The 16,871-nt window shown below is 35.2% G+C and overlaps 2 protein-coding genes across 2 annotated transcripts in view; one reads left to right on the top strand and one right to left on the bottom strand.

The window, feature by feature from the left end:
* LOC306869044 (vascular cell adhesion protein 1-like) overlaps positions 1-16,871 on the bottom strand; it is a 709,597-nt gene that overhangs the window by 376,669 nt on the left and 316,057 nt on the right. The window lies entirely within an intron of this gene.
* On the top strand, positions 11,424-12,155 carry LOC306869069 (hemoglobin subunit alpha-like; the record flags this gene model as incomplete). Its single annotated transcript, XM_079415653.1, has 3 exons — positions 11,424-11,525; positions 11,619-11,823; positions 12,027-12,155. Exons 1-3 carry the CDS (start codon positions 11,431-11,433, stop codon positions 12,153-12,155), a joined length of 429 nt encoding a protein of 142 aa, XP_079271779.1. The 5' UTR covers positions 11,424-11,430.

Raw genomic sequence — 16,871 nt, 5'->3', positions numbered from 1 at the left:
GAAACATTAAATGGTAGCTATAAAATAGCCTAAAATTAGCTACTTAAAGGGATAGTTCACCCAAAAATGAAAATTTGATGTTTATCTGCTTACCCCCAATGGCATCCAAGATGTAGGTGACTTTGTTTCTTCAGTAGAGCAGAAACAAAGATTTTAAACTCAAACAGTTGTAGGCTGTCAGTCATATAATGGCAGTCAATGGGACTCACGGCTTTGAGAGAAAAGAAAAACATACACAGACAAAACCAAATTAAACCTGCGGCTCGTGACGACATTGAGGTCTAAAGACTCGAAACAATCGGTCTGTGCAAGAAACTGAACAGAATTGAAATTTAATTTTAAATTTAAATAGCAAGAAGAAAAAGAAGACCTGTCATGCGCCGGCTGTTGTGAACGAGCTCAGGACAGACAGTGCGGTGGATCAGAGGTAAAAAAAACCCGATATAAATACTGTTCAGTTTCTTGCACAGACTGATCGTTTTGTGTCTTTAGATCTCAATGTATCGTCATAGGCTGCAGGGTTTAATTTGGTTTTGTCTGTGTATGTTTTTTTTCTCTCAAAGCCGTGAGTCCCATTGACTGCCATTATATGACTGACAGCCTACAACTGTTTGAGTTAAAAATCTTCATTTGTGTTCTACTGAAGAAACCAAGGGCCTGTACCATGAAGCCGGTTTAGCTGGCTAGCCAGGTAAGTTTCAGTTTAGTTTGCACCAATCCTGGGTTTTAGGTACCATGAAAGTGGCTTGGCTTTTAGATGCGTTTATTGCCATAGTAACTTACACTGAACAGCTAACCTGCTCTGGAGCAGGTTATGTTCTGGGATAGAGATCTCAAACTGAAATTGGACCAATCAGATGTGAGCAAAGTGACACATGTCTGACACACAAAAAAACTAACTCCTCCAGTTTCTCTTCCTACAAATTAAAGGTCACTATGAAGTACCTTAAATAAACAAATAAATAAAAAATACAACAAAATTGTCTGGCTTTAATGATAATTACAATTCACATATGATTTATATTATTATTACTCCATTACACACAAGCATTTTTAGTTTAACAATTATTATAAAGCATTTATTTTAAATGAATATTAATATATACAGATCATAGGTAATGTAAGTAAGTGGTAGAATCAACAGATAACACTTTAAAAATGTCTTCATACAGGATGACCTTACACTTACACTTTTGTATCACTATATTTTATCAACTATATAAACTAACTTCACAAGATTCACTTGTGACTGCACTGATAGAGCAAGATAATTTCCTTTATTTGTCCTCTTTTATGGACAAGTACTTCAGTGGAAATGTGTTTAAATTCCTCATATTCTTTAATCTCTTAACCTTTAACAAAAGCGTTTTGAATCTCGCTGGCTCTCTCGCGAGAAGTGAATCACACTTGCTCTGTGTTGTAATTGGCTGATGTCACACATTCATGTGCACACGCTCCATTAACTCGGGATCAAGCCTGAGTTGACAGAGAAAGTTGATGATCACCTTCATGGTACCAACAAAGCCAGATTAGAGTGGTTTGGTTTTGTCAACTCAAAACCTATCCTATTACTCTGAATTTGTTCATCTACCATCATGGTACAGGCCCCAAGTCACCTACATCTTAGATAAGCAGGGATAAGCAGATAAACATCAAATTTACATTTTGGGTGAACTATCCCTTTAAAGCTGCAGTCCGTAAATTTTGCCTCTTTGTCACCATCTCTGTTTGAAAACCTGGAATTGTAGCTGTGTGCGGAATTATCTTGCTTGCGTGGGCTGTGTGCTGCGCGGATGAATCTAATGTTTTAAGGTGAATGTGTAGCTGTCACTGCACCGGTGTGGATATTTATTGTACTTCGCAATCACAGATTCTAGCCTATGTCTTGGAATATATGGAATTTTCACCGTATATAGCCATCTGAACAAGTAAGTAACAAGTCTGCCACGTTTGTTCTGCCCAACTGAGGAAAAAAAATATTACAATAAACCGTGCTACCAATGGTGATTTAATCTAAAGATCGGTTAGCTCGTATCACATCAAACTGTGTAAAGTATTATTATTGTTATACTTTATTCTCAAATTATTAATGTTAACAACATCAGCATGGCGTGACTATAGGTATAGTGTGTATTAGCCTGTAGATTTCAATTTCTGTACAGTCTAATCTAATTGTCCAACGTGAATACGTAAAGGTATATACGTATTGGACCATTTTAATTTACGTCTAAATATGTACGTTTTGTGTGTGAGATCAGGCTGAATTGTCATACCATTCAAATTTCATATTAAGAAATTATTCTAACCCAAAAAGCACTATGCTCCATTCGAACTGGTTTTCTTTCAAATACATATCTCTTGTGTAATCCCAGGCTATCTGTAATCAGAAGCACATTTAAAACTGGAATATAATTTAATTTAATTCATATGTTTCTTAAACACACATCCTTTCTGGATTACAGTCCGAATAATATATTTAATTATTCTAGCTGCTGTGAGAAAAGGCTGTAAATGATCCGCCACCTGAAGGATCCTCACATGCCATAGCCTACACTGTTAAAAAAATTCTGTAAAATTTAGGTAAAAAACTGGCAGCTGTGGTTGCCAGAATTCTACCGTAAAAAATACTGTAGCAACGTTTTAGGTTTTACGGTTTTAACTTAAATTTACAGTTAATAAATACCGTAATTTCTTTAACTGATATTATCTTAATATACCAACCTATTAAAGTACTGAAATCTGATTCGTTCCATTGAAATACACTGATAACCACTAAATGCAGGTGATGATGTGAGAGTTCCATGACGAGCCAAAGCCCGCCAGCCCGCCACAAGCAACTGTTAATCAATAGAATATGTAGAAGGTGCACAGTTTGATTCACACAAGCACTAAACACCATCATGGTGAGACTCATTAAACTGAAATATGCTATAAACATTAATTTAACAACATTAGATGTAACATACAACCCTAATAAACATAACTGATAAGAAAAAACTAAGAAGAAACATAGTTATTTCAAAGAAAAAACGTCAAATTCAAACAGAATTTGAAATGGAACGCAGGGAATTCTGGGAACGTCAGTTTACGGTTTTTCCCTGTAAATTTTACAGGAACTTTCCGTTAACCATGTAACAGGTTTTTACCGTAGCATTTTCACAGTTTTTTACAGTTAAAATCACGATCATTTTTTTACAGTGTAGCCAGGACCTATAAAAGCCTTCTGTATGTTTACAGACATGACGTAATGACGCAGTGCCATGGTCGAATTTCCAGCTGGGAAGCATTTTAAACAAGAAATAAAACCATTAATTAATCATTTTCTTTAAGTTAACTGTTGGTTGTTTTATTTGTTAAAATATGTGAACTAACAAAAGGTTTTTTTTTTTTATTATTATTATTTTTTTACGTTGTCATTTATCCATAATGTTTTAATGTTAAGTGTGATAACATGCTCTTGAATTTTTTTTTTTTTTCTTTTAAATGTCTTAAGTTATTTTAAAAAATGTAAATATATTTATATTATCTTAAGTTGTAAAAAATTCTATATGTTTATCATAATATTTATATTTAAGTGTATTGTATTTATAATATTTTATTTTGTCATTAATTATTTTAGATTTTTATTATTTTGTATTGTCTTAAGTTATCTAAGTTGTTAAAAATTTTATTTTTCTTAATAAAAAATATATATTTAATTTGTTTGGATGGATTGCCATTTTGTTGTCTATTAGATGTGTAAGCATTCATTAGCTGTCTATTTGGTGACTAATCTATTCTTGGGCTATAGTTAATTAAATGTATTAAATTCTGAGGTACTTAAGGAAAATGTTGAGAAAGGATCAGGGCGATTCTGTAGCCAGAAGCCCGTAGTGTGGTGTCTCAATACTTAACACTATGTATTCCTATGAAGTCAGGTATACATCCTTTACTCGTAGATTTGTCTTTGAGAATTCGATGTTTTGTATTGATATGATTTGATCTCTTTGAATTGCTGTGTAATTGACATAATACATACAGTATTTACCTGACTGATAATAAATTGTTACATTTGACCTTATTCTGTTTTACTCTGTAATTATTGACTCTAGTAAGGCAAGGCAAGGCAAGTTTATTTATATAGCACATTTCATACACAGTGGTAATTCAAAGTGCTTTACATAAAAGAAAGTGAAATAAACATTAAAATCAATAAAAACATGGAAATAAAAATAATAAAAACAAGGAATTTTAAAATGATATAGAAATTGATTTAAAATGAATTTAAAGAAAATGATTATACATAAAATTCATTGCAGTCAGTTCGGACATATAGCACAGTGCTCATTCAACAAATGCACAGTTAAACAGATGAGTTTTGAGTCTTGATTTAAATGTGGCTAATGTTTTAGCACATCTGATCTCTTCTGGAAGCTGGTTCCAACTGCGGGCCGCATAATAGCTAAAAGCAGACTCCCCTTGTTTTGTGTGAACCCTTGGTATTTCTAACTGACTCGATCCTAATGATCTGAGTGGTCTGTTTGGTTTATATTCAGTGAGCATATCAGCAATATATTTAGGTCCTAGGCCATTGAGTGATTTATAAACAAGTAAAAGTACTTTAAAATCAATCCTAAATGTAACTGGAAGCCAGTGTAAGGACCTGAGGACTGGTGTGATATGCTCAGATTTTCTGGTTCTTAGTCAGAATCCTGGCAGCAGCATTCTGGATGAGCTGCAGTTGTCTAATGGTCTTCTTGGGAAGGCCGGTGAGGAGACCATTACAGTAATCCACCCTGCTGGTGATGAAGGCATGAACAAGTTTCTCCAAGTCTTGATTGGAAATAAAACATCTAATTCTTGCAATATTTTTGAGATGATAGTATGCTGATTTAGTTATTGCTTTGACATGACTACTGAAACTAAGGTCTGTCTCCAGAATCACCCCAAGATTTCTGACTTGATTTTTAGTTGTTTGACCCCTAGAGTCAAGGTATGCATTCACCTTGAGAACTTCATCTTTGTTTCCAAATGCAATGATTTCAGTTTTCTCCTTGTTTAACTGAAGAAAGTTCTGGCACATCCAACTGTTAATTTCATCAATGCATTGGCAGAGGGAGTCAATGGGGCTGTAGTCATTTGGAGATAAGGCTAGGTAAATCTGGGTATCATCAGCATAGCTGTGATAGGCAATTTGGTTCTTCCTCATTATCTGACTTAGTGGGAGCATATACAGGCTAAACAAGAGCGGTGCAAGAATTGAGCCTTGTGGGACTCCACATGTCATGGCCGTCCACTTAGACTTATGCTCTCCTATACTCACATAATAACCTCTCCCTTCTAAGTATGATCTGAACCATTTGAGTGCCATCCCAGAAAGCCCGACCCAGTTTTCCAGTCTCTCTAAAAGTATGTTATGATCGACAGTGTCAAACGCAGCACTAAAATCTAGTAGTACCAGCACTGATATTTTGCCAGAATCAGAATTGACACGAATATCATTTATTATCTTAATGAGTGCTGTCTCTGTGCTGTGATGTGCTCGGAAACCAGATTGAAAATTGGTATCCATTTGACTTTAAGTAGTTGTTCAGCTGATTAGAAACTACCTTTTCAATAATCTTACCTATGAAAGGAAGATTTGATATGGGTCTATAGTTGCTCAACATGGTGTTATCAAGATTGCGCTTTTTCAGAAGGGGCTTAACAACTGCAGTTTTAAGGGAGTTTGGAAAAGTCCCAGAAAGAAGTGAGGCGTTCACCACTTCTAAGAGATCAGCTTCTAAACAGTTAAGCACATTTTTGAAAAAGGATGTGGGAAGTGTGTCAAGATAGCAGGTTGAAGATTTAAGGTGCTGTACTATTTCTTCCAAAATTTTGTTATCAATTTCTTTAAAAACACACATAGTCACTTCTTTTTGAAATTGCGGTCGAATCTGTGTGACCTCTGCATAACTTGAGGATGTGCCAATCTCCTTTCTGATATCATTGATCTTCTCAGAAAAGAAGGAAGCAAACTCATTGCATTTGCTGTCGGAGAGCATTTCACTGGGAATCTGACTTGGGGGGTTTGTCAGTCTCTCAACAGTCGCAAAAAGAGTGCGGGTGTTGTTTAAGTTACTGTTTATAAGGTTTGAAAAGAAAGTCTGTCTAGCTGTGGCTAGTTCCACATTGAAACCATGAAGGCTGTCTTTATAGATGCTATAGTGAATTTCGAGTTTCGTCTTCCGCCACATCCGCTCAGCTTTTCTGCATTGTCTTTTCATGCTCTGAACTGCTGTTGATTTTCTCCAAATTGATTTCTGTTTCCCCGTCTTCTTGCTGACCTTTATCGGGGCAATATCATCAATAACATTCTTAATTTTTGAGTTAAATGACTCCAGGAGAAGATCAACAGAGTCTGCAGAAATGCTTGGTGTTAATGATATTGCCTCCATAAATAGCGCACTAGTGTTCTCGTTAATGCATCTCTTTCTGATAGAGACAGATCTAGATTCAGTGGTGACCGAGATCAATATATCAAAGAAAATACAGAAGTGATCAGATAGTGCTACATCCTTGATTACAATGGATGAGATGTTTAGACCTCTACTGATGAGTAAATCTAGAGTGTGTCCACGATTGTGTGTGGGTCCGTGCACATGCTGACTCAGGTCAAAAGTGTTTAAAACAGTTATAATTTATTTTGTAGTTTTGATTTCTGCATTATCTATGTGAATATTAAAATCCCCTGCAATAGCAAAACAGTCAAACTCTGAGGAAATCATTGATAACAGTTCAGTGAAATCATCAACAAAGGCTGGAGAATATTTTGGAGGCCTGTAAATAATGATAAACAGGGTGCGTGGAGCACCTTTCAGCACAATACCTAGGTATTCAAAAGATGAATATTGACCAAATGACATTTGCTTGCACTGATAAACATCTTTAAACAGAGCAGCTACACCTCCACCTCTCCTAACAGTCCTGCAGACACTTATAAAATTAAAGTTAGGAGGGGCTGTTTCAGTGAGGACTGTTGAACTGCAGCTGTCTTCTAACCATGTTTCATTTAAAAACATAAAATCCAGGTTGTTTGTGGTTATTAAATCGTTGATCAGAAATTTAGTGAGCGAATGTTTAAAAATGCTAACTTGATGGAATTACATTTTGTCTCTACAGCAATCTTAGATTGATGCATTATTGGCCGCAGGTTAGATGGGTCAGCCGTACGGCTTGAGAAGGCCTTAGACTTTCTATCGCGTGATAAAACAGAAATAGAGGAGGCTACAGGCACACTGGGTTCCCGCTTGTTCTGTAAACATTTGTGAATGTTGCTGCTAATATAGCGGGGACCCGACACATATCACTGAGAGCTGTTATCAGTTGTTTTTGGTTCACCTACACCAGATGGAGAGGGGTTTGGGCCCTGACGTTGTGGCAGCGGCCGGAGAGCTCTCGCAGGAGGAGGAGGGTGAGCTGGGCCTGCAGTCTTTGGTGGTTGTGGGGCCCGCCGTTTTTTTAGTTGATATCTGGGGGCTTGAAGCGAAAGAGTGGGAGAGTTTGGTCCCAGCATACACCAGTTCCTCCATTTTCTGTGAGAAGCTTAGAAGTGGAGATTCTGGAGAGAGTGATAGTGTATCTGGTGAGCAGGGCTCTGGCTCTGGTGTTTCCGCTGGCTGTGAGATAGATTACGTTGTAGTAGATTACATTGCATCCTTGTTAAAGTCAAGAGTTAACTACAATAATCAAATATCAGAAGAATACTAATTAGAAATAGACAAGCAATCAATTTGTATTTCAAGCTAAATACGAGGTCATAATAAAATGGAGTCAGATTAAATGATAAAATGGAGTCAGATTAGAGTTTAACTTAAATTGAAGAACTTTGCACATTGAAAAGACCGAACACGCAGGAAACCTTCATCCACCATTGGATACCTTCTTTGGGCCAATTGTGTGGACCTTACAGAGCCAAGACCTATATTCACTCTCTATTAGACATAGTCGTTCAGTAGTGGTCTAACTGATGTCTGGGCTATGATTAGACGTCTATTAAATTTTACTGACAGTCCAAATTTTGCCTTGTTTCAGCCTGGACTTCAGGGCTTTTTTGAACGACTAATAGACGTCTTTTATATGCAAAATTGCTTGCTGGGCACCATTGTGATTATCTCTTTACTTTTTCAACAAGTGTGAAAGCCGTATACATAGATATAGGCTATACTTGGACCCGATCATAGTTAATGTTAGCCTACATTTTGATTAGAAACAGCAAAGTTATGGCAGGAATATATTTCAAGCATCACAAAAAAATATAGATTCAGTTATCAAAATCACGAATGGATCTTGTTGTGCATGCCCCGAAAAAAATCGAATAAAAGCTTTTTGTTGTGATTTATCTAAATCCAAACCCTACATTAGCTATTGACAGTTCCGAATGAAATTAACGTTAAATTAACTAAAACAGACGCATTTAAATTTTTAATGGGTGAACGGGTGATATCTCTTTTGGCTTTATCTGGACACTCAGACACATTCCTCCCATTTCAAAATGTTCTTAATAAACTGTGATAACCATGGATGTCCTGTTCTTTTTGAGTTGCTCCACCCTTAGGTGCCATTTGGTGTCCCCAAATGATCCTAAAGTACACTGAATAGAAATTGTTCAGAAAAATCTGTTGTTAATAACAATTATTTCAGACAAAAACAGCCAAGGCATTCAATACATTATTTATGAAACCAATATATAATCAATACTGTGGAGATATGCTCGTGTTTGGTCTCGTTCTGTATCTTGTCAGTATCTTGGACATTTGTTGTGGAAAAATAAGGAAAGTGTGTTCAGCTAAATTCAATTAGTATTTTGTTAGATGGGCATAAAAAAAGCTTAGTTTTAGGTCGCGGCAGTTGTCGTGTGAAGGCCTCCTCGTGTGATGACCGAAGAGTGTAAAAACCATCGACTCTACCGTGCGACTCCACCGGGCTGGGATACAGGCAAAGGATATACAGGTGCATCTCAATAAATTAGAATGTCGTGAAAAAGTTCATTTTTTCTTGCAAGTTATTTCAAAAAGATAAACTTTCGTATAGCCTATTTTAGATTCATTACATGTAAAGTAAAACATTTCAAAAGTTTTTTGTTTTAATTTTGATGATTAGAGCTTATAGCTCACGAAAGTCAAAAATCTGCATCTCAAAACATTAGAATATTTACATTTGAGTTTCAGTTAATGACCATCCCTACAGTATAAATTCCGGGTATCTCTTGTTCTTTGAAACCACAATAATGGAGAAGACTACTGACTTGGCAGTGATCCAGAAGACAAACATTGACGCCCTCCACAAAGAGGTTAAGTCACAGAGGGTCATTACTGAAAGGAGTGGCTGTTTACTGAGTGCTGTATCAAAGCATATTAAATGCAAAGTTGACTGGAAGGAAGAATTTGGGTAGGAAAAGGTGCACAAGCAACAGGGATCTTACCTGGGCTGTGGAGAAAAAGAACTGGACTGTTGCTCAGTGGTCCAAAGTCCTCTTTTCAGATGAAAGTAAATGTTGCATTTCATTTGGAAATCAAGGTCCCAGAGTCTGGAGGAAGAGTGGAGAGGCACAGAATCCATGTTGCTTGAAGTCCAGTGTGAAGTTTCCACAGTCAGTGATGATTTGGGCTGCCATGTCATCTGCTGGTGTTGGTCCACTGTGTTTTATGAAGTCCACAGTCAATGCAGCCATCTACCAGGAAATTTTAGAGCACTTCATGCTTCCTTCTGCTGGCAAGCTTTATGGAGATGCTGATTTAATTTTCCAGCAGGACTTGGCACCTGCCCACACAAAAGCTGGTTCAATGACCATGGTGTTACTGTGCTTGATTGGCCAGCAAACCCGCCTGACCTGAACCCCATAGAGAATCTATAGGGTATTGTCAAGAGGAAGATGAGAGACACCAGACCCAACAATGCAGATGACCTGAAGGCCGCTATCAAAACATCCGGTTAAGACGAACGAAAAATATTCTTGTTGACTCAATTTAAAAAAAAATTGTAAATCAAATTTTTTAAAAATGACATTGTATATATTTAATACAATTAAGTTAGGACCATTTTTACCAAGAGTTATGTTGTATGAGCTCATTTTATTTAACGAAATTGAACAAAGAGCAAAAATCATTTTTTTGAGTGCAACCTGGGCTTCCATTACACCTGAGCAGTGCCACAAACTGATCACCTCCATCCAGGCAGTAATTAAAGCAAAAGGAGCCCCTACCAAATATTGACTACATATACAGGAAATTAACATACTTTCCAGAAGGCCAACAATTCACTAAAAATGTTTTTTTTTTATTATTGGTCTTATGAAGTATTCTAATTTGTTGAGAGTGAATTGGTGGGTTTTTGTAAGAACCAAAGACTTAAACTACTTCAGTCTCTGTGCATTGAATTTATTTAATTCCCCCAAGTTTCACAATTTGAGTTGAATTACTGCAATAAATGAACTTTTCCATGACATTCTAATTTATTGAGATGCATGTATCGCTTTTTATTTCTCCTCTTTTCTACTACTTGTTTCACTTCTGTTTCAGTTTTTATAACCATTTCTTACTATGTGTAAGTTGTTGTTGGGTTGGTTTGGCAGTGTTATTTCTTAGGATTACTTATAAACTATACTGTAGTGATTTGTATTTGTTATCTATTTTAATTTTAGTTAAATAATGTCTGAATTTATTATGTCTGTATAGGTCTTTTATTAAGTTTTAGTTTGATTTAATTAACTTAATGATTTAATTAATGATTTAATTAACGATTTAATTTAATTATTTGATTTAATTAACGATTTAATTTAATTAAGTTTAGTTTGATTTAATTAGTTTGATTGAATAATTTCCATTTAGTTTGTTTTAATACTTCAACAAACTAAATGGAAATGAATTGATATATATATTGAATTTATAAATGTGTATATATTTATGTGTATGTGTGTGGTTGTACATCTATATAGTTGTTTTTTTGGTGTTTGGCTTAGTGTTATGTTGGAATCATTATTATACTCTTATACATTTTGTTCTTTAATATTTTGAATTGTTTTTAGCTTTATTTTTTGTTTTTCATTTAAATGTTAAGTTTTGAAATTTTGTTTTATGCATTTGTCATTTTTATTTCATTTCTTTATTTTTAAAATGTGTATAGGTAGTATTTATAAAGTTTTAGCTTTTAGTTTTGGATCTGTTTTTAATTGTTTTAATACTACAATTGATTGCTTCTGTTGTTGATATTACATTGCTGTTTTGATAGATAGAATATATATAAAAAAAAAAAAAACAGCAAAATTATTTGACCAAATTTGTCTGTAATTATTGGCTGAAGTCTGAGAGGTGGAGCTGATGCGATGTTGGGTGTGGCAGAATTGCGCGTTATAAAAAAGACCCTGTTATTCTACACCTAAAACTCTGCTCTTATAATAACAAGGATCGGAAAATGAGTTTGACAGCTAAGGATAAAGCTATGGTCAAGGTCTTCTGGGGTAAAATCTCTAGTAATGCTGACGCCTTAGGCCAAGAAGCTCTGGGAAGGTAAGAGCTCTACATTAAAATTATTTTACTTAGAAAAAAAATACAAAATTGCCTAAACTATGTGCAATTAACAGATTCTTCTCATTCCTGCAGAATGCTTACTGCCTTCCCTCAGACTAAAATATATTTTCCTCAGTGGTCTGATTATTCTCTCGGCTCTGCCCAAGTGAAGAAACATGGAAAAAATGTGATGACAGCCATCACTGATGCTGTGGGCAAAATGGATGATCTTATTGGTGGACTGAGCTCCCTGAGTGATCTCCATGCCAAGGTTCACCTAGACCCTGTAACCTTCAAGGTAAGACACTTGATAATATGCTGTTTGTGCAGTGTTTCAATCCATTAGAGTAGGCCTGTTTTCAAGGTGTTTACACACCTAAATCATGGTATGGAGCACTTTACTTATTAAAAAGTGGGATATCAAAAATGTGAAATAGAATGTAAATTATTAATTAATAGTGTATTAACTGTTCATTTACTACTTTTTGGGTTATTTTCCAGATTCTGTCCCATAACATCCTCGTGACTCTTGCAGTTAATTTCCCCGCTGACCTCACCGCAGAAGTGCACGTGGCCGTGGACAAGTTCCTCGCGGCTCTGTCTGCAGCCCTCGCTGATAAATACAGATAAGCTCATCATTCCGGGGCTTCTCGTGCATCTTCAAACAGAGGCACTTTCAAATTATAAAGCTAAAAGATCAGATGCAATTAATAAAATCTATAACAATCAAAATGTCTCTTAAATGTTTTGTCTGGTCGATATGAAACAAATGTAGCGACAAAAAGGCAGTTTTTATTGTTCATTAGACTTTAAACCAGGAATCTTTACATTCTATGAATTTTCATTTTATTATGGCTTCTCGGAAATACGGAAAAGTGTGGTCCTTAGCAAGATGTGATGCATGCAGAAATGTATTCCAGGGGCCTGCATGAAGCCGAATTAGCTGGCAGGTAAGTTTCAGTTTAGTTTGCACCCATCCGTTTTAGGTACCATGAAAGTGGCTTGGCTTTTAGATGCATTCATTGCCGTAGTAACTTACACTCCACAGCTAACCTGCCCTGCATTCAGCCCCGACAAAAAGGTGCAACACGTTTATTAAACGGAAACGGTGATGTGTTGAACACCCTGTTCTGATGGCGCAAGTGTTGCAACTATGGCAGCTGAGAAGATCACTCTGTGTGTTCTTTTTGAAGAATTTTCAGTGCCTGATTAAATACGTGTTTAATACTGCAAAATACACTCGATGTAACAGTCACTGCCGTCCAGAATAAAGGAGAACATCCCAGTCGAGTGAAGGGATTTGTGGAAACTGTGGTTCTTTGTGATCCAACATTTGCCTGGCATTTCAGGATGAAAACACAAACATTTCAGGTGAAGGATAATCCACTTCTTACCTCCCAGACTGTGCTATGATCTATATGATTATTTATATTGTGAGTATTAGGCTTATCATTATTGCTGATCACTGTTGTTGTGCTATGATATTGTAATATTTACCATTATATAATCAGAGGAGCATAAAAAAAGTTTATGAAAGTGTCACTCCACAATACAATAGCAAAATATATAAATATGTATAGTATTTTTATGTTACATTAATCAGTGTCTAGCAGTAGCACACCTTCCTAAGGAAAGCATATGGACCAGAAGACATTGCAATTACCTGATATTTTAGACTTTAGGCTTCTGGTTTAAAATGAAATATTCCTAAATGTGAAATTCTTTGTTTATTTGATAAACTTGAAGCATCCGTGAATAATATACCTGTTAAAGATAATGTGAAATATCTCAGCATCCATATTTCCAAGAAAATCTCTTTTAGACAAGAAATGAATTTTCTTCCTAAAATTAAAAAAGCAAAACTAATATTTAATAACTGGCTTCAAAGAGATTTATCCTTCCTTGGCAGAGTTCTTTTAATAAAAGCAGAAGGTCTGTCTCATTTTATATACCCATCTTTTTCATTATTTGTTCATGACGATACATTTAAACAAATGAATAATTTATTGTTTAACGTTTTTGGAAAAACAAACATCAGCATTTGAAGAAACAAGTTCTCTGTGGTAAGAAAGCTGATGGAGATTTTGACATGCTTGATTTTTTTTACATTAATTATACTTTCAAAGTAAATTGGGTTAAGAATTGTGTCAATTCACCAGATTATATTTGGTACTTTATCCCACACAATATGTGTAAATACGTGGGAGGCAGTGTTGGGGAAAGTTACTTTTAAAAGTAATGCATTACAATATTGCGTTACTCCCTAAAAAAGTAACTAATTACGTTACTTAGCTACTTTTTATGGAAAGTAATGCGTTACGTTACTTTTGCGTTATTAAATATGAGCAGGGCTTGATTGTTTTTAATACAAGAGATTACATTAATACAAATGTAAAAGCCCTGTATCTAGTGAAGGAAAAGTAAATTCACGTCTGTAAAGTAAAACTCAGGATAAGAAGGTTTAACACTCTTCGGCAATAAAAAAACAATGAAGTACAATTGTTAGTTTATCTAAAGTCATTTTTGCTTATTAGTATGGTTGAACTGGATCATCAAAGGTCAGCAGCAAAGACATTGGTTAATAAAATGGGATTAGATACATTTGTGTTTTAACATATTTAATTATTACAGTTTGCGTCATATTCTGAGTTTACATTTCACTGTTTTAATTCATTTTGATGAATACTAAATCTGTTTTTTGCGAGTGGGATGAATTCATGCACATTCACATTTAGATCTAACAGCATGCTCACACAGCGCACTGTCAGTCAATAAATGGGGAAAAAGTAACTGGCGTTACTTTTTTGAAAAAGTAGCTCAGATATTTTCTTGTAAATTAAAAAGTAATGCATTACTTTACTAGTTACTTGAAAAAAGTAATATTATTACTTAACTCGCGTTACTTGTAATGCGTTACCCCCAACACTGGTGGGAGGTCTTACATTTTTGTTTACTTGTAACTTTTCCCCTTCTAAATTCCCTATAAAATTTTCTAAATTTCATGAACAGACACTTCATGGAAACTTTGTTTAGCTCAGAATTTATCCCCCACATAAAGTGAAGCTATAGAATAACAAGAGCATTTTAGGTATTATTTATCTTTGTGATATACTAGATCCACAAGGGACTGTTCATTCTTACTGATTTCATGTTTGAATACAATTTTCCTGTTGTTCATAAGGAATTTCTTACAATTAGTAAAGCTATACCAAATGGTCTTGTTCACTTAATGAAATATCATGTTGTTTGAAGTGATTGTAAAAAGGGAGCCAAATTTTGTGGTTGATGACAAATGTATTTATGACCCAAAATGTAGTAATAAAATTATAAGAAATGTGTTTCAGTCAAGGAAAATAATTACTCCAAGGGGATTTTTTTTTAAATTCTTTAATAGATAAGATTAATTGGGGGGAAAAAGCATGGTTCTTAATTTATAAATTCTGTGTCCCCAATAAAATTTTTAATAAAGTAAAATTTTGGGGCTTCTATGCCTTCAATGGACAGGGCAGTAGAGAGAAAGGACCTCAAAACGGGACTCAAATTCGGGTCGCTGCGAGCACAACTGCGCTGAACTGTGTAGTTAAACTTATTGACACATTATTTTCCTTTTTTTAAAGGTGACTTGACTTGACTAGTTAACCACAAGGCTATCAACACCAACAAGAATTACGCTTAAAGACTTTGCATAATATATATCACACTAATGAGATTACATCCAAATTTGATAATCCTCATTTGAATTGTAATTTCTGTAATGTCAGTATTGAGTATTGATCATCTTTTTGTTATATATTTTGTTATTTTTCTAATTGTAAACATAACATAGAATATATAGGAAAAGTATTTATTTTATTGGGAAAATATTATATACATAAATGTAAATTTTCTTCACCATCCTAAAAATTGCATAATTTTCTTTGTGACTTTAACTACATAATTATAACACTAAAATGCGAGGCTTCGGACGTCATCGATGACGTCATTGCTCTAAAGTGATACAAGCCTCAATAAGGGCTTCAAAATTTGTTGCGTGCTTCTCAAACGGAAGGCTGCATCCTACGGAGTCCTTCAGAGTCTTGTAGGCTAGAGTCCTCCTCAGCATATAAACGCTAGAATGAGACGCTCTAGTAGGCTAAGTAATTTACACCAAAACAAAAGATAACATCTATCTTTTCATGTCCAAAAACATTATTTTTGTCTTAGATTTCATAATAAATTCAGACAAGCTCAGTACTGACTCGTTTTTTGTCAGTTTATTTTCATGAAATGGAATAGGTATAAAGGATTGTGGGTGATTGAAGGTCGCGGAGGATACATCCCATGCATCCTTCAATTTCAGGTGAGTGAAGGACGCGAAACTAAGGCTGTTTTCCAAGGATCCTTCCGACTGAGATGGCCTTCAGCGACGTGGCAGCCGAGAAATGCAGCCTTTTTAGGATGCAGCCTTCCGTTTGAGAAACACCCAATATCTCTCTTACTAAGTGAAGTAGAGTAGAGCAGTTTCCTCACCTTAACAGAGTTGCTCACACTTATATGTCATCAAAAATTTCAAAAAGAGAAAAGGAAAAACATGTTTGTTTAGAAACCAGTTCCAATTTGAAAGCTAAATTTGTCTTTAAATTTAAGAATGAAATAATTTACCTGTTGAAAGTATGTTGACAGTCTGTGCAGTTGGATGACTGAGCTTCATGGGGTGCTTCACAGTTACAGATTTGAAAAACAAAAAAGGTGAGATTATAGCTCCAACAAGTAATAGAAAAATTAATTATAGCATAAAAGGGTTCTTCAATATGCTATGCCTCAAAATAGAGCATTTTATATTAGGTGGCTGTTGTGGTTTACGCTCCACGAAGGAATGCAGGAACTCGCGGGTGAGTCGAACACAGAATCTTTAATAAAATAAGAGTTTCAGGATACAAGAAAACAACGTTAACATAACTTTAAGACGAGACCAAGACACGAGGAGAACTGAGGACTTGTAAAGGGACCAACCAAAACAAGGAAATAAGAGAATTACACACAGGTGAAAAGACTAAACGATGATTAACTAATAACAGGAAGAACCAAATAAGGGCAAAAGAGGACTAAAGAGAAACTAAACCGTGACAGTGGCCTCATGTACTTCTATTTAAATCAATATTTGATGCACTTACTGTGTACATGTTTTTACATTGTACTTATATTTAAAAAAATACCTGCATGTAATCACAACTGTAATTAATTTCTGTTATTACATTTATAGTTACACTGTTGACCCATCCCTTACACTTTAACCCACTCTTAAACCTACACCCATACCACCAAACCTGTCCCTGTGTTACCCGTATCCAATGAAGGATCCTTAGA

Source organism: Barbus barbus (assembly GCF_936440315.1).
Source record: "Barbus barbus genome assembly, chromosome: 4".
NCBI lineage: Eukaryota > Metazoa > Chordata > Actinopteri > Cypriniformes > Cyprinidae > Barbus > Barbus barbus.
This window is presented reverse-complemented; position numbering and strand designations above follow the sequence as displayed.